Genomic DNA, 27836 nt, shown 5'->3' with positions numbered 1-27836 from the left:
ATGTATCTGGCTCAGTGATGTAATACATCTCATATTGTTGTCGTTCAAAAGTACAAAATAACTTACATGGAGACACACAGATTTTAGACAATTTAAAAGAGCATGTATAGAAAAATTAATAGAAAAATGTATACATGTATGTATTCATGCATGTATACTTTATTACCGACATAGTGGTTATCTTCAGGGTTATCTTGAGATAATTTCGGGGTTAGCGTCCCGGCGGCCCGGTCCTCGACCAGGGCTTCCTTTTTGTTACACAGCCCCAGGAAACCGCCCGTAGCAGCTGTCTACCTCCCAGGTACCTATTTACAGCTCGATGAACAGGTGCATCGGGTTGAAAGAAACTCTGCCCATTTATTTCAGCCTCCACCCCGGTGATCCCCCTTCACCGGGGATCGAACCCGGAACCTCAGGACTACGAATCCCGAGCGCTGTCCATTCAGCTATCAGGCCCCTTGACTGATCAGTTGAACGTCATTATTTAGGAAAGATGTACAGGTTTCGTAAGTAGTTGTGCAAATGCTTGAGGAGTCTTGGCCCTGGCTAAGTGGTTAGGCAGAAGCAAGAGGAGAAACTTGGAAACAACCTGTAGCAGATTGATGCAGAAAAGCCTAACATGTATAGATATACACTCTGGCTGCCTGTCCCCATGAATTAGTAGTAATATTATTTTTTTTATTATTATTATTATTATTGTTAAATTCAGATGCATGAATGAGTATGGCGTGTGATAAAGGAGCGACTTAAATAAATATAAATGTATTAGTTCAAAGACACACAGCGGCTGTCGATTACTGGATATCAGCGGTATAATATATGAAGCGTCTAACTGTACCTTACAGGTTAGACGAGTACACTTTGACGAGGACATTTTCCGACACAAATCACGAAGCCAAAACCCATTTTATGAAATGGGTTTTCATAAGACCAGAGTGTTCGGTTAATCCTTGAGGAAATATTTCGTTTTCTTTTTCAGAGTGTGGTGGTATGGCAGCCCTCACTATCTTAAATGTAACGTAGCTATCAATAATGATGATATACTATAGTGATGGTATGCATCAATATACACTATAATGATGGTATATATTCTCAAGACAATCGACTTGAGAATGGTCCAGGACGGACCGATACGTCGTCGTCCCTTCATATTCTAGTGTGTGGTCTGGTCAACATCAGACCAGACCTATATAGCACTTGTAGGTTACATGTAGCAATACGGACTGTTGCTTTCTTGAGAGTTCCCGTTGTGTACTACGGATTGTGACAAGGGCCCCAGGAAGAAAATTTAACATACACTAGTCTCTCCTAGACACAGTATAGAGCAAATAGGTGGGAGGTTATGCCTAAATTAGGCATAAGAGTGTGTGTATATTTGGTCTAGGAAAGGTTACGTTCGATTGGTGTAGACTTTGAACGCCCTACAGAATACCATTTGTATAATACGTAGAGTCTTTTGCGGTGCACCAGTTCAAACTTTGTGTACAGTCGTTCTAAGTACATTAAATACATAGCTTTTACCTAACTTTCATACAAACCATTTAATGGTCATATTTTACGGCCCATCCTCCTGTTTTGGTAGTACTTATAGGAAGGATGAGGACCTTAGTGTATATACTGGCGTACAGCGCAATTAGAAAGTAGAAAATGGTACTATTGAATTTGGACAAGCAGGAAAAACGATTTTCTACTTATGTTGAAAAGACAAACTAAAGTAACCTAACCTAACCTTCCTAGGCCTAATACACGCTATGTGAGGCCTAATATAGTACATATGTGTGCTATACTAGGATAAGATATATTTAAATTTGTTTTTAAACTTAATTTTTTCGGACTATAATGTGAATAGTACAAAATTCTACTAATTGCTTAGTACGTCAATGTTTGTACTACGGTGCATATAGTTACAAAAAAGTACTATCTAACCAGGAGGATGGGTTATATTGTAGCACACTTGCTGGGTGTAATCTACAACACACACACACACACACACACACACACACACACACACACACACACACACACACACACACACACACACACACACACACACATTGACCTAATAGCCCAATAACAATGGCTCACATTATACAACAATATTAATTGGAAATGAAAACGTTTAACAAGTTTACATACCACAAAATCTAGATTTTCTTATGTGTAAACAATTATTCATATTCATACCTCTGTATACAATATAAAACACTCTTTTTTTCCTGGACCAACACAATCACAAGAGAGGTAGTTGACAAACGAAGCTATAAGCACATGGAAGCTGCTCCACCAACACTGCCTTGAGCCAGAGCAAAGACGGATATTTAACCAATTTTCTTCCCCATGGTTTCACTGACGAAGAAGGTGGTGAAGACAATCCCGAGGAGGCAGATGGAGGCGTAGAAGAGGTAGAGGCCGGGGTTGGTGAGGCCCTCCAGCATGGGGGTGTAGAGCTGCAGGCTGGCGAAGGCGAACAAGGTGGACAGGGAGTAGCAGATGCTGGTCGCCTGTAGGAAGTAAGATGACAGGGGGTCAGTACTGTCTGTTGGTAGAGGGCGCTACTGTACCGGTGGGAGGGTCAGCACTGCCTGTAGGGAGGTAGCGGGGGGGGGGTCAATACTGCCTGTAGGAAGGTGGGGGGGGTCAATACTGCCTGTAGGAAGGTGGGGGGGTCAATACTGCCTGTAGGAAGGTGGGGGGGTCAATACTGCCTGTAGGAAGGTGGGGGGGTCAATACTGCCTGTAGGAAGGTGGGTCAGTACTGTCTGTAGGAAGGTGGGGGGGTCAATATTGCCTTTAGGAAGGTGGAAGGATCAGTATTGCCTGTAGGAAGGTGGGGGAGGTCAATACTGCCAATAGGAAGGTGGGAGGGTCAATACTGCCTATAGAAAGGTGGGAGGGTCAATATTGCCTTTAGGAAGGTGGGAGGGTCAATATTGCCTGTAAGAAAGTGGGACGATCAATACAGCCTGTTGAAAGGTTAGGTCAGTACTTCCTATTTAAAAGATGTATGGGGTCAATACACCTAGATAATTCATAATTATAAAAAATTATCCGTTAATAATTATAATTTGTATATACTTATCTGACGCTTTCATATTTTAATTTTAATTTTTGCGTCATCATGAGTCAATAATGCAATTTCTCTAAATTTACATTTTTGAAGATTATATTTTCTCTCAGAAGGCTTCAACTGAATGAAATATTGACTGCGAGAAACATATTTTTGGTAATTTTATGAAGCACACCTTCCCTTCTGTATATATATATGAATGTAAACAAAATGTTCTAAGTACTCATGAAATTGCAGGAAGCCTATTGCTCCAATCGAGTTTTTTTTATTAGCCAATACAAGGCAGCTATTATTTATACCTGGCCAAACTTATTCACATATGTCTAACTACGGTTGCAGCAATCAAGTGATCCCACGTTTATTTATTATATTATTGTGTAATTTGCTTCATAAATCATCAACCCTGTTATCAAACCAGCATTTACCCAGGTCTTTCCTAAATCTAAACTCAAACCATTTGTATGCATTTGTATACAGAGAAGTGTGCCTGGACATCACGCCCTGTCCGGAAATCTCAAAGCCCGTGTCATTGTGTTGTGAGGAGAGTGTACTAAGACTGTCATTGTGTTGTGAGGAGAGTGTACTAAGACTGTCACTGTGTTGTGAGGAGAGTGGACTAAGACTGTCATTGTGTTGTGAGGAGAGTGTACTAAGACTGTCACTGTGTTGTGAGGAGAGTGTACTAAGACTGTCACTGTGTTGTGAGGAGAGTGTACTAAGACTGTCATTGTGTTGTGAGGAGAGTGTACTAAGACTGCGGTACACACGCCACAAGACGCCTCGTCCCTACACCAGGAGGGTCAAGCACCTCCATCAACCACACGGCTTTACTCACGCACAACAAAAGTTATCTTTTGTCATCGTGTACCTTATTGCTTCATTAAACACATCACGTGGCTATCTGTGGGAGAAATTACCACACTTTCCTCGCAAGTCTAAGATTTGGGTTCGAATCCTGAACAGGGAGGAAGGATTCACTTCGATCGTCCCTGTGAACCCAGCAGAAACTGGGGAACTGGATGTAAAATGATTGATGGATCATGTTCTAGGGAAAAATATGCACCGAATGACCTAACGAATTATAATGCTTGGCCTGAAACCTAAATGACAATAAAATTCAAATATTAGAGAGAAAATAAAGTTTCCAGCGCACCTCAGTTTCCCATCTGGGAAAAAAAAATTCTGGTTCATATTTCCCCCAATATACACGAAGATGTTACGTTACAATTACCTGAGAGCGAATCCAAGTAGGGAAGTACTCCCCCATCAAGAGGTACGGGACAGGCTGAACACCCAGGGTCACTCCAGCTTGTGAGGTCATGATACAGACGAGAGGAACCCAGCCATAAGCGACGCCCAGCGCTGCGTCCGTCGACTTCACCCACAGGAAGGCTGCCATGCAGGAGAGCGCCACTAACATAGTGGAGAAGGAGAGGATCAAACTCTTCTTGCGGCCGATGGTGTCCAGGAGGAAGACTGCTGTAAAACCCGCTACAATCTGCAACAGAATGAAAAGTTAATAGGTTTTTCTGGACTGTTTCACTCCTGTGTAAACTTGAGTGATAAATCTATTTTTTCATTGACTTTTTTCCTGGAACGTATTGTTTTTGGATCTCCCGATATGTTCTATATATTTTGTGAACAGCAAAGGAAACAGGCGTTAATGCTGATTTACGAATACTTATAACATACCTGTATAATGATGATGATGATAGCACAAAGCCTGTTGCTGATGCTAGACGCAGCCTCTGCAAATATCCTGGAGGCGTTGCTGTTGATGACCAGGTAACCTGTCCAGGCAAACAACACAGGTGTCACCACAAGCAGTCACAGGTGTGTGGGGGGGACTAGTGAGGAGTGTTGTAATACATGGACTAATGCTTAGTGTGATGAGTGATTGTTAAGTGCTCACGATGGTCAGTTAATACTGGTCCAGTGCGTGTTGCGGCTGCAGAAGGAATTTTATGTTCAATTCAAGTTAATAAAATATTCACCATGTTTATACTAACATATGCGAAGCATTTGTATGTTAGATAAATCCTAGCAAGTTACTGCATTAGAGGGCGAGGCTACTAGGGCGAGAGTACTGAGGGCGAGCTAGGCTACTAGGGCGAGGCTAGCGTGTAGTCAGAGTGACACTCACCCGTAAAGCTCTGGAGGGAGAAGAGGACGGTGATGATAACGATGGACTTGAGGACCTGGGACTGGCGTAGGCCTTGCCAGACTGAATGTTTCTCCCTGGCGTTGTTCAGCTCCTTGAAGGCATCCATTTCTTTCTCCAAATTGATGTATTGACCTCGCAGTCTCAGCAGCACCTGCCTGGCCTCCACATCGCGACCTGCAACACATCGTCCACTTTACCTCGTGAACCAAGACTTCCACTTTACCCCGTAAACAAAGCCCTCCACTTTACTTAAACCGGTTGCTTATCCACTCTGCCTCATTCAACAACTTTCCACTCTGCTTTAGGAGCAGTTTGTAAATATTTATTATGCAAAAGTCATATATATCCAAATACGAGATGAAGACTGATGAGGTCAGGTGTGTAAGGTGTGGTGTCCACTGTGTGCTGTGGTCACTGGTGTTGCCATCTCTCTCAGTTTCTCACATATAAGTTACACTTTAATCCCTCAGACTTTAGGATTATGTAAACTAAGTGTATATACACGTACAAGTGGAGTAAACTCGGTGAATATATGGGGAATATTTCCCACTTACAACATAAATTTACTGCACAATAAATTTATATAATAATAATATATTCAGCTACGAGGATTCGTCGTCTGTTAAGCTCACTAGATTAGCTACAAATTATTATTACTTAAACTGAGTTATTATGAGGCTTTGTGCCGCTGTTATTACCATATGATAATATTATGTTGTAGCTTTAGGGGCGACGACGTATTATAATATTATTGCTAGGCTGGTGTAACACCTGTGACGTCACCGTGAGAATTGAGTCACTGAATTACTCTCTTAAGCCTCGTTGGTAAATTAAAGTGTGAAGATAAAAACTAACACACTTAATATTAAGCGAATCAATATATTCAGTCCAGATTTAGTAATGATTTCAACTATACAGCTCAACCCCCAACTGAATAAATAACTCTCGCTTGATCGACGACGAGAGATGAGGACGGGCCATAGTGTTGTTGTTGTGGAGACACGCGACCGGAGCGAAATCTGCGCTGTAGTGACCAGATATTTACTACCATAAACCTGCTTATCTGCCCTGCCTTGCTCCTGTGCCAGGTAAGTCCACTACGGGCTCACCATAGCCCGTGCTACTTGAAACTGCTTGTTCCGAGTAGCTGAAGCTACAACAACCTGCTTATCTGCCACAGCGTCGACTGACTTAGTTCTGGGCAGCGTTACGTCTCCGTCTCACATAGGTTAGTACCTCACAGTTACTTATTGTTGTTGTTGTTTTAGATTTAGCTACTCAGAACAAAATGTCCATGTAGCACGGGCTATGGTGAGCCCGTAATTGAGTTCGGTTATTAGTGATAACCTTGTTACAATGATATTTCTCACAGTTCAGTAGTTGACTAATTTAATATCTAGGGATAGTGAGATGGTGAAGCAGCAGGACAACCCTAACTCTCAAGTAAGAACTAAGGCTTACACAGAGTCCTTGGTTGTTGAGAATTGATTAACAATAAGTAAGTTGTAAGTGATGATATTAATGTTTGATTCCTCGGCAGAAGAATCAACCTCACTGCGTCATCCGTGAGGCCGCCAGTTAACTAGGAGGCTGCTCTGTTCTACGGCTGACCATTCCACACTTACGCTATTTAGGAAACAACTAGACAGCTAAGACTATTTAGTATTTACTAACTCCATTCAGATAGCACCGGGATTAAATACTACCAAATTAATTTAGATCATATTAAACTTGAATGATATTAAATAAGTACAATTCCTGTTCTATCTGAACTAACACTAACACATTAAATCCCCCAGTATGGGAAGTGTGTGGAAATTAAAGTTCCTTATGTTACACAGTCTGCCACGAAGTTCTATAAAATACAGTAGACTTAAAATAATAAATTAAATATACAAACTTGGTCCTATACTCCCAGATATCAGTCAACACGGGAAAGTTAGTTTACCACTAGAAACTGACGAGGTGAAGATGTACGAGAAGGGAAGGGAACTCAGGGGAAAACGCGAAGTCATTACGACTATATAACACTTGGAAGGGGTCAGAAATAGTATTTGGGATGGGACGGGGGGGAAGGAATGGTGCCCCAACCACTTGTGGACGGTCGGGGGATTGAAAGCCGACCTGCATGAAGCGAGACCGTCGCTCTACCGTCCAGTCCAAGTGGTGAGTGAAGACGCACGGGGGACACTAACCTTTGATGATGAGGAAGGAGGGGCTCTCTGGCAGCCAGATGACACTGAGGAGAAGCACGAGGGGGATGACGTTGTTGACCAGAGCCACGGTGAAGTAGCGGCCATGGTACCCCACCGCCATCGTCACCAGCTGACCTGTATGGACCAGCACAGTTCATAACCCGTCTTCCACACCTGGGGCCAGATTCACGAAAGCACTTACGCAAGCACTTACGAACCTGTACATCTTTTCTCAATCTTTGGCGGCTTTGTTTCCAATTATTAAACAGTTAATGAGCTCCGAAGCACCAGGATGGCTGTTTATAACAATAACAACAGTTGAATGAGAAGTTTTCCTGCTTGTAAACTGTTTAATAAATGTAACCAAAGCCGTCAAAGATTGAGGAAAAATGTACACGTTCGTAAGTGCTTTCGTGAATCTGGCCTCTGGCTAAACATCCATAGTCATTACTAGATCATTTGAGGAATCGTGGGGGGGGGGGAGACCTTTAATAAGCCGCCGGCTTCCTGTCCCTTGTCGAGGGCACTAGACACACGGTGACCCCTGAGGTAATTTGCGGAAGTGCGTTAAACAGGTCCGCCAATGTGTTAGGTGATTGCCAGCAGAGGCTCGGGGGGGGGGGAGACAATGTCGTCGGGTTTAGGTAAAAACCAGGAGTAACTAGCAATATATACTGACGCATCGGCTCTTTATCAGCGTTCTATATCATTGACAATATAATAACACTTATTAATAAAGACGCGGCGCACACGCACACACACACACACTAGGTATGATAGGGAAATAGGACCATAGTCATTGCTGTAAACAACCTGATGCTCGAAAGGCGGGATCCAAGAGTCAATGCTTGATCCTGCAGACACAATTAGGTGAGTACACACATACACACACACACACATACATACACACACACACACACACACACACACACACACACACACACACACACACACACACACACACACACACACACACACACACACACACACACACACCAGCGAGGAGGGAAGGCACAATGTGTGGCCAAGAAGACGACTAACCTAACATGATACGAGCCCACAGAGACTTCCTCACGCTGTCCTTGGAACACTACTTACGCCAGAGTTGAATACCCCGCACCATAAGTTTACCATTAACCAGATCCCTCCTTCTATATACACACAACACATTAATGCGAGTAAGAAGTGTTCTGGACGTCAAACATCACAGCTGCAGCACATTCACACACACACCTTTATTAACACTATTCTTAGTCTACCAGACTATTTTAACAGTAAGGTCCTGCCAACCACTCTGTTCTCTCGAGTCGCCACATTGTAACACAGTTGTTTTGCTTAACCAGAAGCACACGAACCTAACCCACTCGCCTAACGCATCGAATCCCATGAATAGCAAATACATAAATTAAGATGCTTTGATTTTTACCAATTCGTGACATTTTTAACTGATTGGTCGAAGTGGTAAGACATACGACGTATTGGGTGAGTGTGATGAGCAGGTGAACACAGACTCCATGTCAGTCTTTTATAATTTAAGCTATGAATCAATGGGTTGCTCGAACTGGGATCCATAAATGAACCTGCTCACACGCAGCCAAACTTCCGATCACGGACATTAGAATTAGACCACAAATCACCCTAATTCTAATTGGATCTGTCAAAGGAGAAAATAGTTATCTTAATTAACGTGTACATAATCGTCTATATTATTCCCATTGTCGGGGACAGGAACCTATTTGGCTTATCGAGATCTCCCCTGACCTTTCCCTGGGTGCAACCCACAACAGTTCCCTAGTTCCACGGTATGTATTTACTGCTAGGTGAACAGAAGCATCAGAAGAAACTAAAAGGAAGTGATAAAACAGGGGAAACAAAAAGGACTGAGGAAAAGCTTGTGGTGAGTCAAAGGTCTTACCAAACTGGACGCCGAGGTTGATGATGACGGAGAGGGAGCCGCGCCACTCCGCGTCCGAGATCTCCGCCCGGTATGTGTTGACGCACACGCTGGCCCCGCCCGCGGCCGCCCCCGACACGAACCTGTACACGGCACCCACACTCGTCAGTATGTATGTACTCAGCTCTGCTGGCATGCTGGTCGGTGTGTACTCAGCTCTGCTGGCATGCTGGTCGGTGTGTACTCAGCTCTGCTGGCATGCTGGTCGGTGTGTACTCAGCTCTGCTGGCATGCTGGTCGGTGTGTACTCTTATGAACAAAAATATATCAATTGACTTACTGTTATCCTTTCGCGAAAGAAATATTCATGAAAATAACGATAATGACAAATGTGACTTGGCGCCTCAAAACCTTTACAAGAATAACTTTCAAGCGCATGAACGGACTCACTATCATAGTGAGAATACTGCTTTTGAGTAATGCAATTTCTGAAAGGAAAAAGCAGTTCTTCGACTTGCTATAAAATAGAGGTCCTCCACGATTTTCTATTAGCTAACCTGAATGACAGCTCCTCCCGGGGTGTAAACAGTTTTCAGCTCGGAACGCTATGCGTGTTAGTGGCTTTGCACCAATGTAAAAATACCTGTCTTATGTAATCTCACCAACCCATTGTATCTTCTTGTAAATAAATTATAAATTATGCGAGAAACAATGGGCAGAGTTTCTTTCACCCTATGCCCCTGTTACCTAGCAGTAAAATAGGTACCTGGGTGTTAGTCAGCTGTCACGGGCTGCTTCCTGGGGGTGGAGGCCTGGTCGAGGACCGGGCCGCGGGGACACTAAAAAGCCCCGAAATCATCTCAAGATAACCTCAAGATAACTTATTATTATTCTTGTTTGAGATTACTGTATAAAGGCAGCAGATGCCTCTCCAATGCCAGCCACTCAAGACTTAATTACCGATCTTCTTACTGATTTGCTACAACGATGGTCCAGGGCTGTTTGGAGGAAAGATTCCTCACGTTCTCTTTCTATCTAAATAGAAACCTCAGCTGTTGGAACTCCTAGGGAGGTGCTTCTTGTGGGGGCTCACGTCGGTCAAGGGCGGTAATTGGGAGGAGTTGGAGGTGTAGAAACTTTTCATCTAACCTGGCATAGGTCTAATGAAAATTAAAAACAGTACCCAGAAGCGGACCAATGACCACTATGCTTAGAAGTGACGACAGAACTTAATAGCATACATGCCTAATCTTGATGAAAAACCGTGACATGAAACTAACCCTGCTACAAGCAGGCCTAGTAAAGAAAGCAGGACGCTAGTTTATACGCTAAATACAAATGCAAATCCGTGCCGGGAAGCTGACCTTGCGACCAGCAGGCCGGGTAGAGAGGGCAGGAGCGCCACACCCAGCCAGCTCAACACGGCTGTCACGGCGATCACCACCATACTGAAGCGACGCCCCACCACCGCCATCAGCGCCCCGATCACCCACGACCCCGGCAGCGACCCCAGAGCTGCCAGACCTCCTGAGGATACACAACAACAACTGTTAACACCTCATCAAAAGTACACCTGTTAACACCACATCAAAAGTACACCTGTTAACACCTCATCAAAAGTATACCTGTTAACACCTCATCAAAAGTATACCTGTTAACACCTCATCAAAAGTACACCTGTTAACACCACATCAAAAGTACACCTGTTAACGCCTCATCAAAGGTATACCTGTTAACACCTCATCAAAAGTATACCTGTTAACACCTCATCAAAAGTACGCCTGTTAAGAGAACACGTGGACTTCTGTTAACATGCGAGGACCCTAGAACTCCTGTTAACACCTGATGACACAAAGATTGATGGTAACACACGATGATACACAATGACTCCTGGTTACACCTGAGGATACAAGGACTCCTGTATCGTCAAGTGATAACATGAAGGATACAGGAGCGTTGTAGCAAAGGCATAACTACCTGGATACTTGGAAATACTAAGGCGCCAGCCAAGATACACAGCACATCTGAACGGCACTTAGGTTCGGATCAGCTCGGACACATTAAGATAAGTTAGGTGCATGAAAAGTTATGTCAGGGTAACGATAGGGTAGGATAGGTTAGAGAAGATTGGGTAGGATCTGATAAATTATTGTAGGTTATTTTACGATTGGTTAGGTTATATTAAGTTAGGGTAGGTTAGGTTGTTAGGTTAGATTTAGGTTTGTAGGTTAGAGTATGTTTGGCTGGGTTTTATCATAGTGAGGCCCGTTGGTCTGCGACCACTTCCTTTCCTTCACAACAGAAAACGAGATTTAATTCTTTTTGTCGGGGACAGAAAGCCTGTATATATATATATTACACATATGCATATAATTTAAACTTGTATCGAGGACTCGTATCGACCAAGGTCGAACTACTGACTATTACCTGGATGTAACTCACAATGTCAATCTCAGTAAGTCCTGTGTTTACAGACTTGGTGAGCTAGTTAGTTGCCTCTCTTGTAATATATCACACTTATGGTGCTAAATTGTTTTATTTTAGTAATCAGTTTGATCACACAATATTGTTGATGAAATGTATCCATTTGACGATGTTAATTGCTCACTGCCTTAACGTAAGACTTTTCATTATGTAAATTAACATACAAATAATATCAAGCAAGACAGTAATAGTTATAATGATATCAACACATTTTGATTATCCTGCATAAGTTAAAGTTTCGATAATACAAGGAAGCAATACAGTATAGTGATGTAAACCAACACAAATAAAGCTAAAAACAAAACAAACAGTACTTTTTAGATACTGTTGCCTAAGAGAGTGGTAGGGACAAGAAGCATATTGAGTCAACACACACCCAAGGCGTCGAGCTGGAAGCGTGTGAGGGTGATGGAGGAGCCGTAGATGGTGGTGTTGTCCGCCGCCAGGTCTTGTGAGGCGACTGAGGGGAAGGCCAAGATGGAGCCCATCGTCCACATGCCCGTGCTCGCCAGGAAACAGATCAACGCCTGCAATAACCGAGTCAGGATCGTTAAACAACGCTCGTCTTAGTGGTCTGCCGAAGGCCTTCTGTATATATAGCCAACAAGTACACTTTTGTCCTGGACCCTTTCTGTAACTTTCGTGAAAGCTTTCCAGGACCTTTCTCAATTAATTAAATTCTAACTTTTGGATGACTTTCTAGACATGAACTTAGGAATTGTGCTCTTATGTTTGTGGGAGAGATCGACCGCATCTAAGAAACTGGTTGACCAGACCACACACTAGAAGGTAAAGGGACGACGACGTTTCGGTCCGTCCTGGACCATTCTCAAGTCGATTTCGGTCCAAGACGGACCGAAACGTCGTCGTCCCTTCACCTTCTAGTGTGTGGTCTGGTCAACATACTTCAGCCAAGTTATTGTGACTCATCGCCTTCATAAGAAACTGGTCACAGGAAGAGACATATATATATAAAACACCAAAGACCCCCTTATCTCGCCTCACCTGTTCCAAGAGCCGCCGTCTTCTCTCTGATGTCTTCTCCGTCTGGACTTGATCCTTTGCGTCAACTTCAAAGTTCTTTTTGCACTTGTCAGTCCCATATTTCACAGTGTCCGGATCTCCGGTGTAATAATACTTCCCCGCGACGTCTACGGAGTCGTTGCTGCCAGTACTCCAGGCCAGGCTGGTCGTCGATGTACTCTGGGAGTTCATGGTTCACTTATCAAGGAGAACTTTGTTCGGGGTCTTCGTCTGGTCTCGCCGGACCTGGGTTGGGGTCTTCGTCTGATCTCGACGGGTTACAACTGGGGCCTCATCTGGTTTACACTCTACCTCTGCGAAGGGAAAACTGTGTAACTTATGAATAAATCCACAAGGGTTCGAACTTATATAAAGTGTACAGCTGAAACGCATGCATTTTAATAATATTAATACACGCACAGATATAAATATACAAGTATACATGTGTATACATACATTCATATCTGAATATTTGACTTATATATCTGTCTTTGTGTTGCTATATGTATCTTTTACATCCATATATATATATATATATATATATATATATATATATATATATATATATATATATATATATATATATATATATATTTATATATATATATATATATATGTCGTACCTATTAGCCAGAATGCACTTCTCTGCCTACTATGCAAGGCCCGATTTGCCTAATAAGCCAAGTTTTCATGAATTAATTGTTTTTCGACTACCTAACCTACCTAACCTAACCTAACCTAACTTTTTCGGCTACCTAACCCAACCTAACCTATAAAGATAGGTTAGGTTAGGTTAGGTAGGGTTGGTTAGGTTCGGTCATATATCTACATTAATTTTAACTCCAATAAAAAAAATTGACCTCATACATAATGAAATGGGTAGCTTTATCATTTCATAAGAAAAAAATTAGAGAAAATATATTAATTCATGAAAACTTGGCTTATTAGGCAAATTGGGCCTTGCATAGTAGGCTGATAAGTGCGTTCTGGCTATTAGGTACGACATATATATATATATATATATATATATATATATATATATATATATATATATATATATATATATATATATATATATATATATATATATATATATATACCAACTGCGGTAGGACGTCCTACCAGCGTCCTACCAACTGCGGTAGGACGCTGGAACAACAAATAATTGAATTTATAACAACTTAAAATTTAAATAAAAAAATGAGTTAAGATTTCTCATAATCTATTATACTATATAATCTATAACAAAGATTCTACAACGACTTATATACGGTAGCAACACGTGTCAGAACTTAAGAAAAACAACAATGTAAACTATTTACCTACAACTTACATAAGATCGGAAACCACATCAGTTCCCAGAATTGGATGGGAACGCCCAGGCTTGTGCTGGGGTCTACAGTTTCCCGTGTTTATAGCGCGCATCAGAGAGAACTGAGAAAAACTGAGGTTTAAAATGAAGGGGAAACTTAATATTTAAGAAACTTTTGCCAATAAAGTTTAAAGTAAGAAACATGGTAGATTATGGTGCTGATAATACCCGCAATGAATAGAAAATGGGACTTAACGTCAATTTTAGGGGCGACTATGTTATTTAGTATAGCAGTTTTTAGTGGATTATACGATAAAATGTGATGGAATATTCGAGAGGCCGTCTTCTATTAGTGAAGAAGAACCTCCATGGTATTCTGATTATTAAAGGTCGTGGTTACATTTTCCTGCATGCAATAGTTTCAAGAAATCTTTCGAGACGACCGTCCCAAAAAAATGGGAATAACCTTTAATGTGGTCATCACATCTTCCTCTTGGTGCCCCCTCCCCCCTCCTCCTCCCCTCTCCCCAATGTGAAAGTTTTCTCGAGTCTTGGATATATATATATATATATATATATATATATATATATATATATATATATATATATATATATATATATATATATATATATATATATGTATCGAATTTATACTGCTGGGAGGTGAGGTACATACAAATAGGTGAGAGGTGAGGAGTAAATTTTTAACAACAGTCAGAAGACGACTAATTCCGTGTGTACGTCTGTAGAGAGAGAGAGAAAGAGAGAGAGAGAGAGAGAGACAGAGATAAAGAGACAGAGACAACACGTACCCCGTAGGAATGTTGGGGGTATGCAAAAAATAATAATCTTCTCCAAACCGGTTTCAGTCAACCACCGGCCTAAATCACCACTACACCAGCCTACCGTTCCTGTCACCATTACACAAACACAATCACCTGACAAATTGTTGCTAAAATCCACAAACACTTGAATAAAGCACTATTTTATTTTATTTATTTATATACAAGAAGGTACATTGGGTTTGAGAGAATACATAGCATAGTATTTACACTCTTGTAAAGCTATGTCATCCTTACCCGCATAATCCCATTCACCGACATGAATAAACATACGAGTTGCCAAAAACACGATTCCGATGATAAGAGATGAATAAAAAGAACGGATGAGCCCTGAATGATTGTATAAACATTGCATTTTGAATACATGAGTATTAATTCATATTCTCCATCATTCATCTTCATTACTTCACTCAGATATGTTGACCAGACCACACACTAGATAGTGAAGGGACAACGACGTTTCGGTCCGTCATGGACCATTCTCAAGTCGATTGTGAGAATGGTCCAGGACGGACCGAAACGTCGTCGTCCCTTCACTTTCTAGTGTGTGGTCTGGTCAACATATTTCAGCCACGTTATTGTGACTCCTCGTCTGCATATAGATTCTTCACTCAAATATTTCTTGAACAATCCACACACCAATATTAATTCTGGTCATCATTTGAGATGAATTTTACTCGGATATGTGACAATTTTCACCGGATATGGATTCCTTGAAATTATTTTCATTCAGACAGTTTCCCCTCGACCACTGTTTACTGAACTGTAGAAAGTTCCACCAGCTAGGGGGATCACTTTCAAAATGACTGTATCAGTGACAGATGACACTGTATCAGTGACAGATGACACTGTATCAGTGACAGATGACACTGTATCAGTGACAGATGACACTGTATCAGTGACAGATGACACTGTATCAGTGACAGATGACACTGTATCAGTGACAGATGACACTGTACCAACGACAGATACAGCTGTATCAGTGACAGATGACACTATCAGTGACAAATGACACTGTATCAGTGACAGATGACACTGTATCAGAGACAGATGACACTGTATCAGTGACAGATGACACTGTATCAGAGACAGATGACACTGTACCAACGACAGATGCAGCTCAGCTCTTGCTTCGTAAGGATTAGCTAATATAATTAATTCCCATTAAACAAGTAGATCATTGAGCAACGTAACTTAAATAAAGAATGACGAAACAAACACACTTGCTGTACTTATGAGTTACAGGCTAAAACAAAGAAAAAAAGATATATCATACCATACGTTCAGTAGGCCTGGACAGGGACCGGGCCACGGGGACGCTGAGCCCCGAAATCATGGCAAGGTAAGGTAGCCTATGTATTACACAACCTGTCCTCAGGCTAGGCACGTATTCAAAATTTATACTTTCTCAAATGTAAGTTAATGTTATTACGTGATCGAATCACTTAAATAGTTAGACCTAGGTTATTAGGTTAGGTAGTCAGGTCCTGCTGATCACCTAGTTGTGCTTGCCGGGGTTGAGCTCTGGCTCTTTGGTCCCGCCTCTCAACTGCCAATCAACTGGTGTATAGAGTCCTGAGCCTACTGGGCTCTATCATATCTATATTTGAAACTGTGTATGGAGTCAGCCTCCATCACACGCCATCAGTGGCGAGTCACGTGTGAAGTTTTCTTCAGTCATAAACAGTGGATTTGGTGGGTGGATTAATGAGCATTTGGCCTTTGTAGTTGAGGACGGGCTGGTATTACCATTGGTGAAGAGACCGGGAGGTCACGGCACCTGTGTGGCTGGGGGGGGGGGGAGGGGGCGGGGCTTCCCGAGCATTGTTATATGTGATGAAGCAATAGATACTTGTCTTGACCCCCTGGGGTCATGTCTCCAGCAGGTCACCCTGACCCCATCACCCGTGCTGGAATGGTAACTTAAGTGGGTATAGTGCTGGAATGGTAACTTAAGTGGGTATAGTGCTGGAATGGTAACTTAAGTGGGTATAGTGCTGGAATGGTAACTTAAGTGGGTATAGTGCTGGAATGGTAACTTAAGTGGGTATAGTGGTGGAATAGAAAGTTCTGCTGGAGTTTGAGCAAGTTAGAAAGGGGTTCCCCAGCAGGGACTAAGGACCCCCCCCAACCCCACAACGCCAGAACATGTGTGAGGAAATCTTGATTTCCGTTACGCGTAGTTCCTTGAATGATCTTCCACAGGATGCAACCCACAACAGTTAACTAACTCCTGGGTACCCAACCACTTGATCTGGACGGTAGAGCAATGGTCTCGCTTCATGCAGGTCTGCGTTTAATTCCCGGCCGTCCAAGTGGTTGGACACCATTCCTTCCCTCTGTCCTATCCCAAGTCCATATACTGGTACCTTCCAAGTGTTATATTGACGTAATGGATTGATGCATTCTCCTCATAATTCCCTTCCCAGATACATATTTACTTGTAGGTACACACAGAAATCCCACTAAGGTGATATATATATAAATGAGAAATTCCACTAGGGCTGTGAGGTGGGCTCGAACCTGTGACCAAGGTATTGCTAACCGCTTACTCTACCACTGTACCATCACTGACGTTACTGTGATTTCTGTGTGTTTCTGAAGTTGGGGCGTCAGGTGTAGGACAAGTCTGCCCCTCCACCCGAGTGACTGTGGGGGTCATACGTGAAAACTTAGACTGGCTTCAGTAGAGGCCTCCAGACTTTCTGTGATTTCAAGAAGACATCCGGTTGTATGACTTTGTCCAGTCAGCGGTGATACAGTGGTAGAGTACCCGGCTTGGCAATGTCTTGGTCGCCGGTTCGTGTCATCTCACAGCCCTGATGGCTTTTCTACTTGTTAACACCCGCCATCACCTGCTCATTTACACCCGCCATCACCAGTCATCGGACCAATAGCGGACAGGTGAGGGGGTCTATTTACATGTTGATGATTTCGAGGAAAAATGTAATCACAGTCCGGTCTCTGACCATTACACATTACCACACAAACACCAACAAGACACTATCAACACCCACAACACATTGCAAAACATACAGGCATCAACACAAGCCAAGCAGAAAATAAGGGAAGCAGTGTGCAGGAACAGGATGGTCAGGCATCAACAAGCCGAAGGCAACAGAATAATGAGTCAAGCCAGCCTGTAGAGATGCCCGTCCACAACAACGGACAGGAGGGACTAAACCAACAAAGTCCGCTCCCCTGTCAGAACTGTCCACGGAACCAGAAATAATCCACCTTGGGAGAAACCAAAGCCACCCAGGAGAGATGAAAAATTTTAAGGTCATGTACACAAATGTAGATAGAATTACAAATAAGACAATAGAGTTACAGGAAACAGTGATGGAATAGCAACCACATATTATTGCAATAACAGAAACGAAACTGCCGAGTGTTATAGGAAATACAATCTTCTCACGAAGATTTCAAGTAATAAGGAAAGACAGGATGAGAAGGAGAGGTGGTGCAGCTCTACTGCTACAACTACACTGGAGCTTTGAGGAAGTGAAAGTGTCAGGAATGTAATCAGCAAGAGTACATGAAAGGAATAGTAACATTTGGTGATACAAAGATAGTGGTAGCTGTAATTTACAATTCCTCACTAAACAGAAGGCCTAGGGAAGAAAATAACAAATGCAAAGAGACTTGCCTGAAGGTAATATACAAAGCAGCCACGGTGTCAAGGGAAGTCAGAATGTTGACACGTAGGGATTTCAAACACAGAGAAATAGTCTGCATAAGTAAGGACCTCCATGGAGAGGATTAGACATGGAGAGTAAAACTGGTAGATACAGCAGATAAACACTTCTTGAAACAGCATATTACAGAACCATTAAGAGTAAGGGGAGATGACCCACTGGCGACACTAGACCTTGGTGTGTACCCACTAATGAGGCAGATGTGGAGAAGATAGAGTAACGCCCCGAGGAGAGAGTGACCACTGCATTATCGTCCTTCAGTACATAAGGGAGCTAAAGTAACTGGATAGACCAAGAAACATCCTAAGGAATATGAGAGACTACAGTAAAGTGAGGGATTTCCTGAGTGAAGTCCAGTGGGAGAGGGAAGGGAAGACGACAAATGAAATGATGGAAGTCATTGCTCAGAAATGTGCAGAAGCAACGGAGCTGTTCATCCCACTCAAGGAGGAGGTGGATGAGAAGGGCAAAGTAAACCACTGGTTTAGCAAGCAGTGGAGAGAAGCTAAGGAGAGGAACCGAAAAGCATGGACAAAGTACAGAGAGCTAGGATCAGAGGAAAATAGAGACGCACTAAGAGAGCCAAAAATTATTACACCTGATTCAGGAGGGAAGCTGAGAGACAATTTGAAATTGACATAGCAACAAAAGCTAAGGACCAACCAAAGCTTTTTTCATAACCATAAAAGAAAAAAGACAACAGTCAGAGATCACTTGATAAAGCTAAAGAGGCAAGCGGAAAGTCTTACGGAAACGGCGAGGTGTGTGTGAGGTATTAAACAAAAGATTTCAGAAGATTTTTTAAAGTGGAACCAATATGGAGACCAGAGTTAAGTGATGAAAGGCCAGAGGAAACACTGGATGACATAGTAGTCACAGTGGAAGAGATTAAACAAAAACACCTGAAGGAACTAGATGTAACAAAATCTATTGTTACCTTGCAGAATTAATATCACCATGGTTACTGAAGGAGTCTATAGAGGTACTAAGTCACCCACTAACTGAGGTTTTTAATAAACACTTGAAACAGGAATTCTTCCAGAATTATGGAAAAGGCAAATGCAGTCCCAATATTCAAGAAAGGGGCAGATAGCAGGCACTAAATTACAGACCAGTGTCACTGACAAGTATTCCTTGCAAAGTGCTAGAGAGAGTAATGATGTCGAGAATAGTGGAGCTTCCAGAGAGGATAAACTTTGTAATAGAATGGCAGCATGGATGTAGAAAGGGAAAGTCATACCTGACAAACTTGATTGCCTTCTACGAAGAGGTTACTAGAATATGACAGAAAAATGAAGGCTGGGTAGATCAATTCAAATCAAATGTTTATTCAGGTAAAAGTACATACATACAAAGTACATACGACCAAAGAGCCAAAGCTCAACCCCCGCAAGCACAATTAGGTGAGTACAAGATAAGTTACAAACAATGTTGGATTCCTACATTGCATTTTCCTAGACTGTCAAAAGGCATTTAATACTGTTCCTCATGAACGGCTCGTGTACAAGAGGGAGAAGCAAGCTGGGATAATTGGGAAAACACTAAACTGGGTAAGGAAATACCCGAAGGACAGAAGACAAAGTCACAGTGAGAGGCGAGGCCTCCAGCTGGAGGAATGTAACAGGTGGGGTCCCCCAAACATCGGTCCTGGGACCATTACTGTTCCTAATTTAGGTTAGAAATCTACCCGAGGAAGTGAGCTCGTACATGGCAGTGTTTGCAGACGATGTCAAAATAATGAGAAATGTAAAAACAGATGAGGACTGCAGAATGTTACAGAACCTTAAACTCCAGGAGTGGACAAATGGTTGCTGGAGTCCAATCCTAATAAGTGTAATGTAATGAAGATGAAAAGGGGAGAAAGAAGACCAGAAGGTGTCTACACCATTAATGGAAGACAATTCCCGGAATGTGAGAGAAAGATATTTGGGAGTGGATAAAATTCCATCACTAACACCAGAAGCACACACAGGCAGGGTGACATCAGCAGCATATGAGACGCTGGCAAACATTAACACGTCGTTTAGGAACTTAAATCAGGGCGCGTTCAAAGCAATCTATACAGCTTTTGTAAGACCACCACTCGAATATGCAGCACCTGCTTGGCATCCATACCTTGTGAAACATAAAACTAAACTCGAAAAGTGCAGAGGTTTGCTGCTAGATTATTGCCAGAGCTTAGAGGGTTAAGTTATGAGGATAGGCTGAAGGAACTGGTTCTCACAATCTTGGAGGACGGAAGAAATAGAGAAGACATGATAACAACGTACAAGATACTGAGGGGAATAGACACGGCGGACAAGGACAGCCTCTAAGTTAACAGAAAGTAGAACAAGAGGACACAAGTAGAAGCAAGAGTCACAAACGAGTCGAAGAAACGTAAGGAAATACTCGACCCTGTACGGGAGGTCAACAAGTGGAATGTACCAAGAGTTGTGGAAGTCGCCTCCATTCACAACTTCAGGAAAAGGTTCGACAAAGGTATTGATTGTTAGTAAAGTGAAGCTTTAACACAACAGGTACAGCATCCTATAACAAGGCTGGTAGGCGGGGCATGAAGAGCACTTCCCGCAGTCACCGATAGGTAGTGACCTCCGGGAAGTCCCTACGTCGTAGTGTACAGAGTAGTTAACAAATGGAATGCATTAGGCAGTGATGTGGTGGAGGCTGACTCCATATACAATTTCAAATGTATATATGATAGAGCCCAGTAGGCTCAGGAACCTGTACACCAGTTAATTAACAGTTGAGAGGCGGGACCAAAGAGGCGAAGCTCAACCCCCTACAAGTACAATTAGGTGAGCAGTGATAGGTAAGGACCAACAAGAGAGAGGTAGGGAACAGCTCGTTGCTCTAGGTAATTGCTCAGCTACCGGGCACCTTGGAATACTTAACTACACGGTATTTCCAGCTGGTATTTTCCCCTAGGAACTCTCGGAACTCCCCTCCCCACGGTCAGTGGCCAGGCTGGGACTACAGTCATCCCTGGGGGGCTGTTGGTGTTCACTGTCTCCAAGACTGAGGGCGGTGGAAGCGAAATAACTTTAGGTCAGTTTTCACTTGTTTGGACGTGACGCTGATGAGTGGATTGGGTGGTTGGTATGAGTTATATCCTCCCTCGCGTGGTGAGGAGGCGAGTGATGAGTCACTCTGCCTCATGTAGCGCATAGTGAGGAAGTAGGTGTTGAGTTGTCCTGCCTCATGCAGCGTGTGTTGAGGAGATGAGTCACCCTGCCTCATGCTACCCTGCATCCCTGTCACAGGACCCCCGCCGAAGGTGAGTGGGTCCGCTGGTGAGGGAGCCGGGGCCGGCTCTACACATCTGGTGTGGTCCGGAACACTCTTGTTAGTGCTGGTTCGCTCTCGCTTCTCTCCTTGACCTCTGCGGTGCCTCGTCAGCGCCTCCTGCAGGTGCCCTCAGGTCCTGCAGGTCTGCAGCATAGACTAGTCTACACTCAGGCCTTGAGGAGGCGGTAGAAGCATCAATACAATCTCACTTTTCGTCTCTGAGTACATAGTACATTAAAATTATACCCCCCAAAAATCATCTCTGGTCATCTCATCAGTATCATCATATATCATCTCGGATCATCTCAGCAGAGCATCATTACCACAGCCTCTCCCTCACCGCACTAACCGGTATAAGACATAACCTCACGTATCAGTGAGGTTATGTCTACAGCAGCGACGGGTCGCAGAGTATCGCATCGTTTACACACAACAATGAATCTAGCCAAAAACCTCCGCGAATATATGAAACAGTAATTTAGTTCAGGTGTCCCCAGAGGTCATAGAAGGCGCCCGCCTGCCTCACTCACCTCACACGTCCTCACAGCTTTTGTATTTATTTTGTAACACGTGGGCAAGATTAGAGGCTTTCCTTGCCATAACTCCTGTTAGGTCTTGCATAACTAGTTTTCCTCTGAAATAGGACTCGTCAGTGGGTTGAGAACTAGGTCCCCAGTTAATGCTGGGGACAGTGGGCATCTCCCACTGTTCATCCAGTGGGCACGGTGGATTAAGGCTCGGTGCCTAGGCGATTCCACCCCCCCCCCTCACCCAACCACTTGGGGTGGACGGTAGAGCGACGGTCTCGCTTCATGCAGATCGGCGTTCAATCCCCGACCGTCCAAGTGGTTGGGTACTATTCCTTTCCCCCGCCCCATCCCAAATCCTTATCCTGACCCTTTCCAATTGCTATATAGTCGTAATGGCTTGGCGCTTTCCCCTGATAATTCCTCCTTCCTCCTCCCCCCCCTCCCCGTCTCCAGCCCAGGGGGATGGAAACTTCATTTCTTTTCTTTATTATGCACCCCATACCCATGGAAACTGACGGTGGAATAAGCTGTCTCGCCGTCCCACACGGCCTCTCACTAGTGTACCATCAGAGTAGCGTCACCTTGACCGCTCTACCTGATGACTCGCAGTCGAATGGTCCCGGAAAGGACGAGACGTTTAGGCAAGTTCTCTTACATCCGTTACCTATGTTTACCTTGCGGTAAATAGGTAACTGTGCGTTAGGTGACTGTTGTGAATGGCATTCTAGGGTATAATCACTCAATGTTTCTGCTCTCCTATCTGTAAACAGGTAAATTGGAGTTATAGGCAACTGTTCTCTCGCATCCTGCTGAAGGCCTGATGACCAAGGAAGATCTTCCGATGCCCGTGTTCACCTGGCAGTAATAAGACTCCTGCCACTCTTGTGGGCTCGAGGTCAGCCGGTGGCCTAGTGGGTGCTCGATATGCTTATAAAAGGTTTCCTGTCTCCGACGGAAGCACACGTGCCCAGCCTTGTATGACAGCGTGTGTTCACTGGAGGAAGTTCAGCCCCGGCTGCCTCAGGGTACAAGTTAGAGGATGAACAAACCAGTTAGTGTTCATCATCTTGGCAGACGTTGTACTCGTGCCCTAATAAACTCGCCCGGTTTTGGCCTCACAGTACAATCAATGCTACGAAAAGTTTAGGTTTATGTAAGCTTTATGTGCGTATAATCCATCTTGTTTCGTACTGACACTTCCACCGCCTGTCTCTTTGCTGTATTGGTAATTGAATTACTTTGCCAGTTAATGAAGGAATAAGGGAATTTATACATATTTCTCAACATGAGAATGTCTGTACGTTTGTCTGTGTGTCCGAAGTTGGAGGCCAGACTCAATTTTTCTGGATTACACATTGAGGGTTGGGAACTGCCATAGACAGGTCGTGGTTGGCCCCATTGCCCTTCCATAAGAAGACTCGGTTCCTATTGCAATTCCCAGCGATTCTTTTGACGCCTTTAATGGTGGTTTGGTTTTCCAGAGTTTTCGACAGTTTTAGCAGTTTGTTTAGATCTGAAACCTATGAGAATGGCCAACATAATACCCTCAACACATAGTGCAACACAATGGTTGCCGGGACCAGGCTGGACTACCGATACCTGGGGCTACAGGTGACGAACCTCCTTATCCTGAGCACTCCACGTGTATATTCTGCCAGCAGAAACCAGGGTTATGACCTCATCGCAGTACTGAATGTCAAGTCATTAGACCTCTCAGACCTGTGTGTACGAGGTACCTGGAGCCATGAAATTACTTGATTCACTCTCGTGTTCTAGAGGATATCCTCATAATGCTTACGAAGTCTGCCAGTGATTAGTCTACTGGTTACCTGCCTCTGAATGACTAACCATGTTACGAGATGGGCTCTGTTTTTAGCATAGAGAGAGAGATGAGGGGGGGGGGAGGACAGACACAGACAGACAGACAGACAGACATAGACAGACAGAGGGAGAGAGAAATAGAGACAGAGACAGATATATATAGAGATATATAGACACACAGATAGCGAAAGTGACAGCAAGAAAAAGAGAGGAGAAGGGATCAAGAAATGCGACGACACAAATAACCCACGAGGAGAGAGAGCTTAGATATTAACTTTACCTTCACAACCACTACACAGTCAACCCGGTCACTGGACGCCAAGTCCAAGAGCTTACCGTTGGCGGGCACATGGCCTGACACGCGGGAGGTGGGAGTGGTGATGCTGCTGGTGTTACTGCTGGACCACCAACACCGTCCAGGCTCGTGCAACACACACACCAACCAGACTGGAGCCACACACAGACACCGTCCAGGCTGGAGCCACACACACACCGACCAAGCTGGAGCCACACACAGACACCGTCCAGGCTGGAGCCACACACACACAAACTGTGAGACTTGTGGGGCTGCGCGGAACGTTTATAGCAGCTCTGGGCCGCCCGCCCGCCAATGATGCCGGCCACCATCTTCCCGGTCCCCCGGGAAAATCCTGTCCACTATGACGCATCCGCCGCGAAAAAAAAGTGCTAACTCTGCTACCACTCACATTTTAGCTAATAAGAAAACAGTGCCCCATTGTGATCCAATCCAGGCTCTATAGAGTCCTTCAGGTATGGATAGCTTTATACCCGTAAAGAGGCAGTGTGATACTAACATCGTCGTCCCAAGCCTCGGGGACGACAATTACTGACACCTCTTCCTACCGCTTCACTACTTCCTAAGACTAAGAGGGATGAGTCTCAGCACATCCCAAAGGCACAGAGAGGGAGGACACGTGAGCACATCCCACAGCCACAGAGAGGGAGGACACGTGAGCACATCCCACAGCCACAGAGAGGGAGGACACGTGAGCACATCCCACAGCAACAGAGAGGGAGGACACGTGAGCACATCCCACAGCCACAGAGAGGGAGGACACGTGAGCACATCCCACAGCAACAGAGAGGGACGACACGTGAGCACATCCCACAGCCACAGAGAGGGAGGACACGTGAGCACATCCCACAGCCACAGAGAGGGAGGACACGTGAGCACATCCCACAGCCACAGAGAGGGAGGACACGTGAGCACATCCCACAGCCACAGAGAGGGAGGACACGTGAGCACATCCCACAGCCACAGAGAGGGAGGACATGTGAGCACATCCCACAGCCACAGAGAGGGAGGACACGTGAGCACATTCCACAGCCACAGAGAGGAGGAACATCACATCTGGGAGTAGCAGGGATCACCAGGTACTCCTCCAGACTCCAGAGTGTAGCCGCCCAAGACAGGTTCGCAGACACTTAGGTATTCCATACAACACTTTTGGCCACTTATGCGGAGGTATCCATGCATTATGTATGCAGGGGTATCCATGCGTTATGTATGCAAGGGTATCCATGCGTTATGTATGCAGGAGGTATCCATGTGTTATGTATGCGGGGGTATCCATGCATTATGTATGCAGGGGTATCCATGAGTTATGTATGCGAGGGTATCCATGTGTTATGTATGCGGGGGTATCCATGCATTATGTATGCGGGGGTATCCATGTGTTATGTATGCGGGGGTATCCATGTGTTATGTATGCGGGGGTATCCATGAGTTATGTATGCAAGAGTATCCATGCGTTATGTATGCAAGGGTATCCATGCGTTATGTATGCGGGGGTATCCATGCGTTACGTATGCGAGGGTATCCATGCGTTATGTATGCGGGGGTATCCATGTGTTATGTATGCGGGGGTATCCATGTGTTATGTATGCGGGGGTATCCATGTGTTATGTATGCGGGGGTATCCATGAGTAATGTATGCAAGAGTATCCATGCGTTATGTATGCAAGGGTATCCATGCGTTATGTATGCGGGGGTATCCATGCGTTACGTATGCGAGGGTATCCATGCGTTATGTATGCGGGAGTATCCATGTGTTATGTATGCGGGGGTATCCATGCGTTATGTATGCCGGGGTATACGTGCGTTATGTATGCAGGGGTATCCATGTGTTATGTATGCGGGGGTATCCATATGTTATGTATGCGGGGGTATCCATGTGTTATGTATGCAGGGGTATCCATGTGTTATGTATGCGGGGGTATCCATGTGTTATGTATGCAGAGGGTATCCATGCATTATGTATGCGGGGTTATCCATGTGTTATGTATGCAGGGGTATACGTGCGTTATGTATGCAGGGGTATCCATGTGTTATGTATGCGGGGGTATCCATGTGTTATGTATGCAGGGGGTATCCATGCGTTATGTATGCGGGGTTATCCATGTGTTATGTATGCAGGGGGTATTCATGTGTTATGTATGCGGGGGTATACATGCGTTATGAACACGGGGGTATCCATGCGTTATGTATGCAGGAGGTATACATGTGTTACGTATGCAGGAGATATCCATGTGTTATGTATGCGGGGGTATCCATGCGTTATGTATGCGGGGTTATCCATGTGTTATGTATGCAGGGGTATACGTGCGTTATGTATGCAGGGGTATCCATGTGTTATGTATGCGGGGGTATCCATGTGTTATGTATGCAGGGGGTATCCATGCATTATGTATGCGGGGTTATCCATGTGTTATGTATGCAGGGGGTATTCATGTGTTATGTATGCGGGGGTATACATGCGTTATGAACACGGGGGTATCCATGCGTTATGTATGCAGGAGGTATCCATGTGTTACGTATGCAGGAGATATCCATGTGTTATGTATGCGGGGGTATCCATGCGTTATGTATGCGGGGGTATCCATGTGTTATGTATGCAGGGGGTATCCATGCGTTATGTATGCCGGGGTATCCATGTGTTATGTATGCAGGGGGTATCCATGTGTTATGTATGCAGGGGGTATCCATGTGTTATGTATGCAGGGGGTATCCATGCGTTATGTATGCGGGGGTATCCATGTGTTATGTATGCAGGAGGTATACATGTGTTATGTATGCAGGAGGTATCCATGTGTTATGTATGCAGGGGGTATCCATGTGTTATGTATGCAGGAGGTATCCATGCGTTATGTATGCAGGAGGTATCCATGTGTTATGTATGCAGGAGATATCCATGTGTTATGTATGCAAGGGGTATTAATGTGTTATGTATGCAGGAGGTATCCATGCGTTATGTATGCGGGGTTATCCATGCGTTATGTATGCGGGGGCATCCATGTGTTATGTATGCGGGGTATGCGGGGGTATCCATGTGTTATGTATGCAGGAGGTATACATGTGTTATGTATGCAGGTATCCATTTGTTATGTATGTGGGGGTATCCATGTGCTATGTATGCAGGGGGTATCCATGCGTTATGTATGCCGGGGTATCCATGTGTTATGTATGCAGGGGGTATCCATGTGTTATGTATGCAGGG

At 44.1% G+C, this 27836-nt stretch overlaps 1 protein-coding gene across 1 annotated transcript; it reads right to left on the bottom strand.

Annotated features, from left to right (window-relative positions):
• Positions 1-246: 246 nt before the first annotated feature.
• LOC123762544 (facilitated trehalose transporter Tret1) lies at positions 247-24935 on the bottom strand. Its single transcript, XM_045749055.2, has 10 exons — positions 24655-24935; positions 12810-13141; positions 12181-12331; positions 10685-10847; positions 9342-9463; positions 7427-7561; positions 5211-5405; positions 4760-4857; positions 4299-4565; positions 247-2501 (listed from the first exon to the last, which is right to left on the bottom strand). The coding sequence occupies exons 2-10, from the start codon at positions 13017-13019 to the stop codon at positions 2319-2321; spliced, it is 1524 nt and encodes a 507-aa protein (XP_045605011.2). The 5' UTR covers positions 13020-13141; positions 24655-24935; the 3' UTR covers positions 247-2318.
• Between the last annotated feature and the right edge of the window lie 2901 nt (positions 24936-27836).

Source organism: Procambarus clarkii, chromosome 5 (assembly GCF_040958095.1).
Source record: "Procambarus clarkii isolate CNS0578487 chromosome 5, FALCON_Pclarkii_2.0, whole genome shotgun sequence".
Lineage (NCBI taxonomy): Eukaryota > Metazoa > Arthropoda > Malacostraca > Decapoda > Cambaridae > Procambarus > Procambarus clarkii.
This window is presented reverse-complemented; position numbering and strand designations above follow the sequence as displayed.

Bases quoted from the DNA above. Each gene is read 5' to 3' on its own strand.
- LOC123762544 (XM_045749055.2), bottom strand. From the start codon at position 13,019: ATGAACTCCCAGAGTACATCGACGACCAGCCTGGCCTGGAGTACTGGC. The intron at 10,848-12,180 runs GTGTGTGTTGAC...GTGTATCCTCAG, and splicing joins CTTCCAGCTCGACGCCTTGG to GAGGTCTGGCAGCTCTGGGG. The intron at 4,858-5,210 runs GTGAGTGTCACT...TTGCCTGGACAG, and splicing joins CTCCCTCCAGAGCTTTACGG to GTTACCTGGTCATCAACAGC.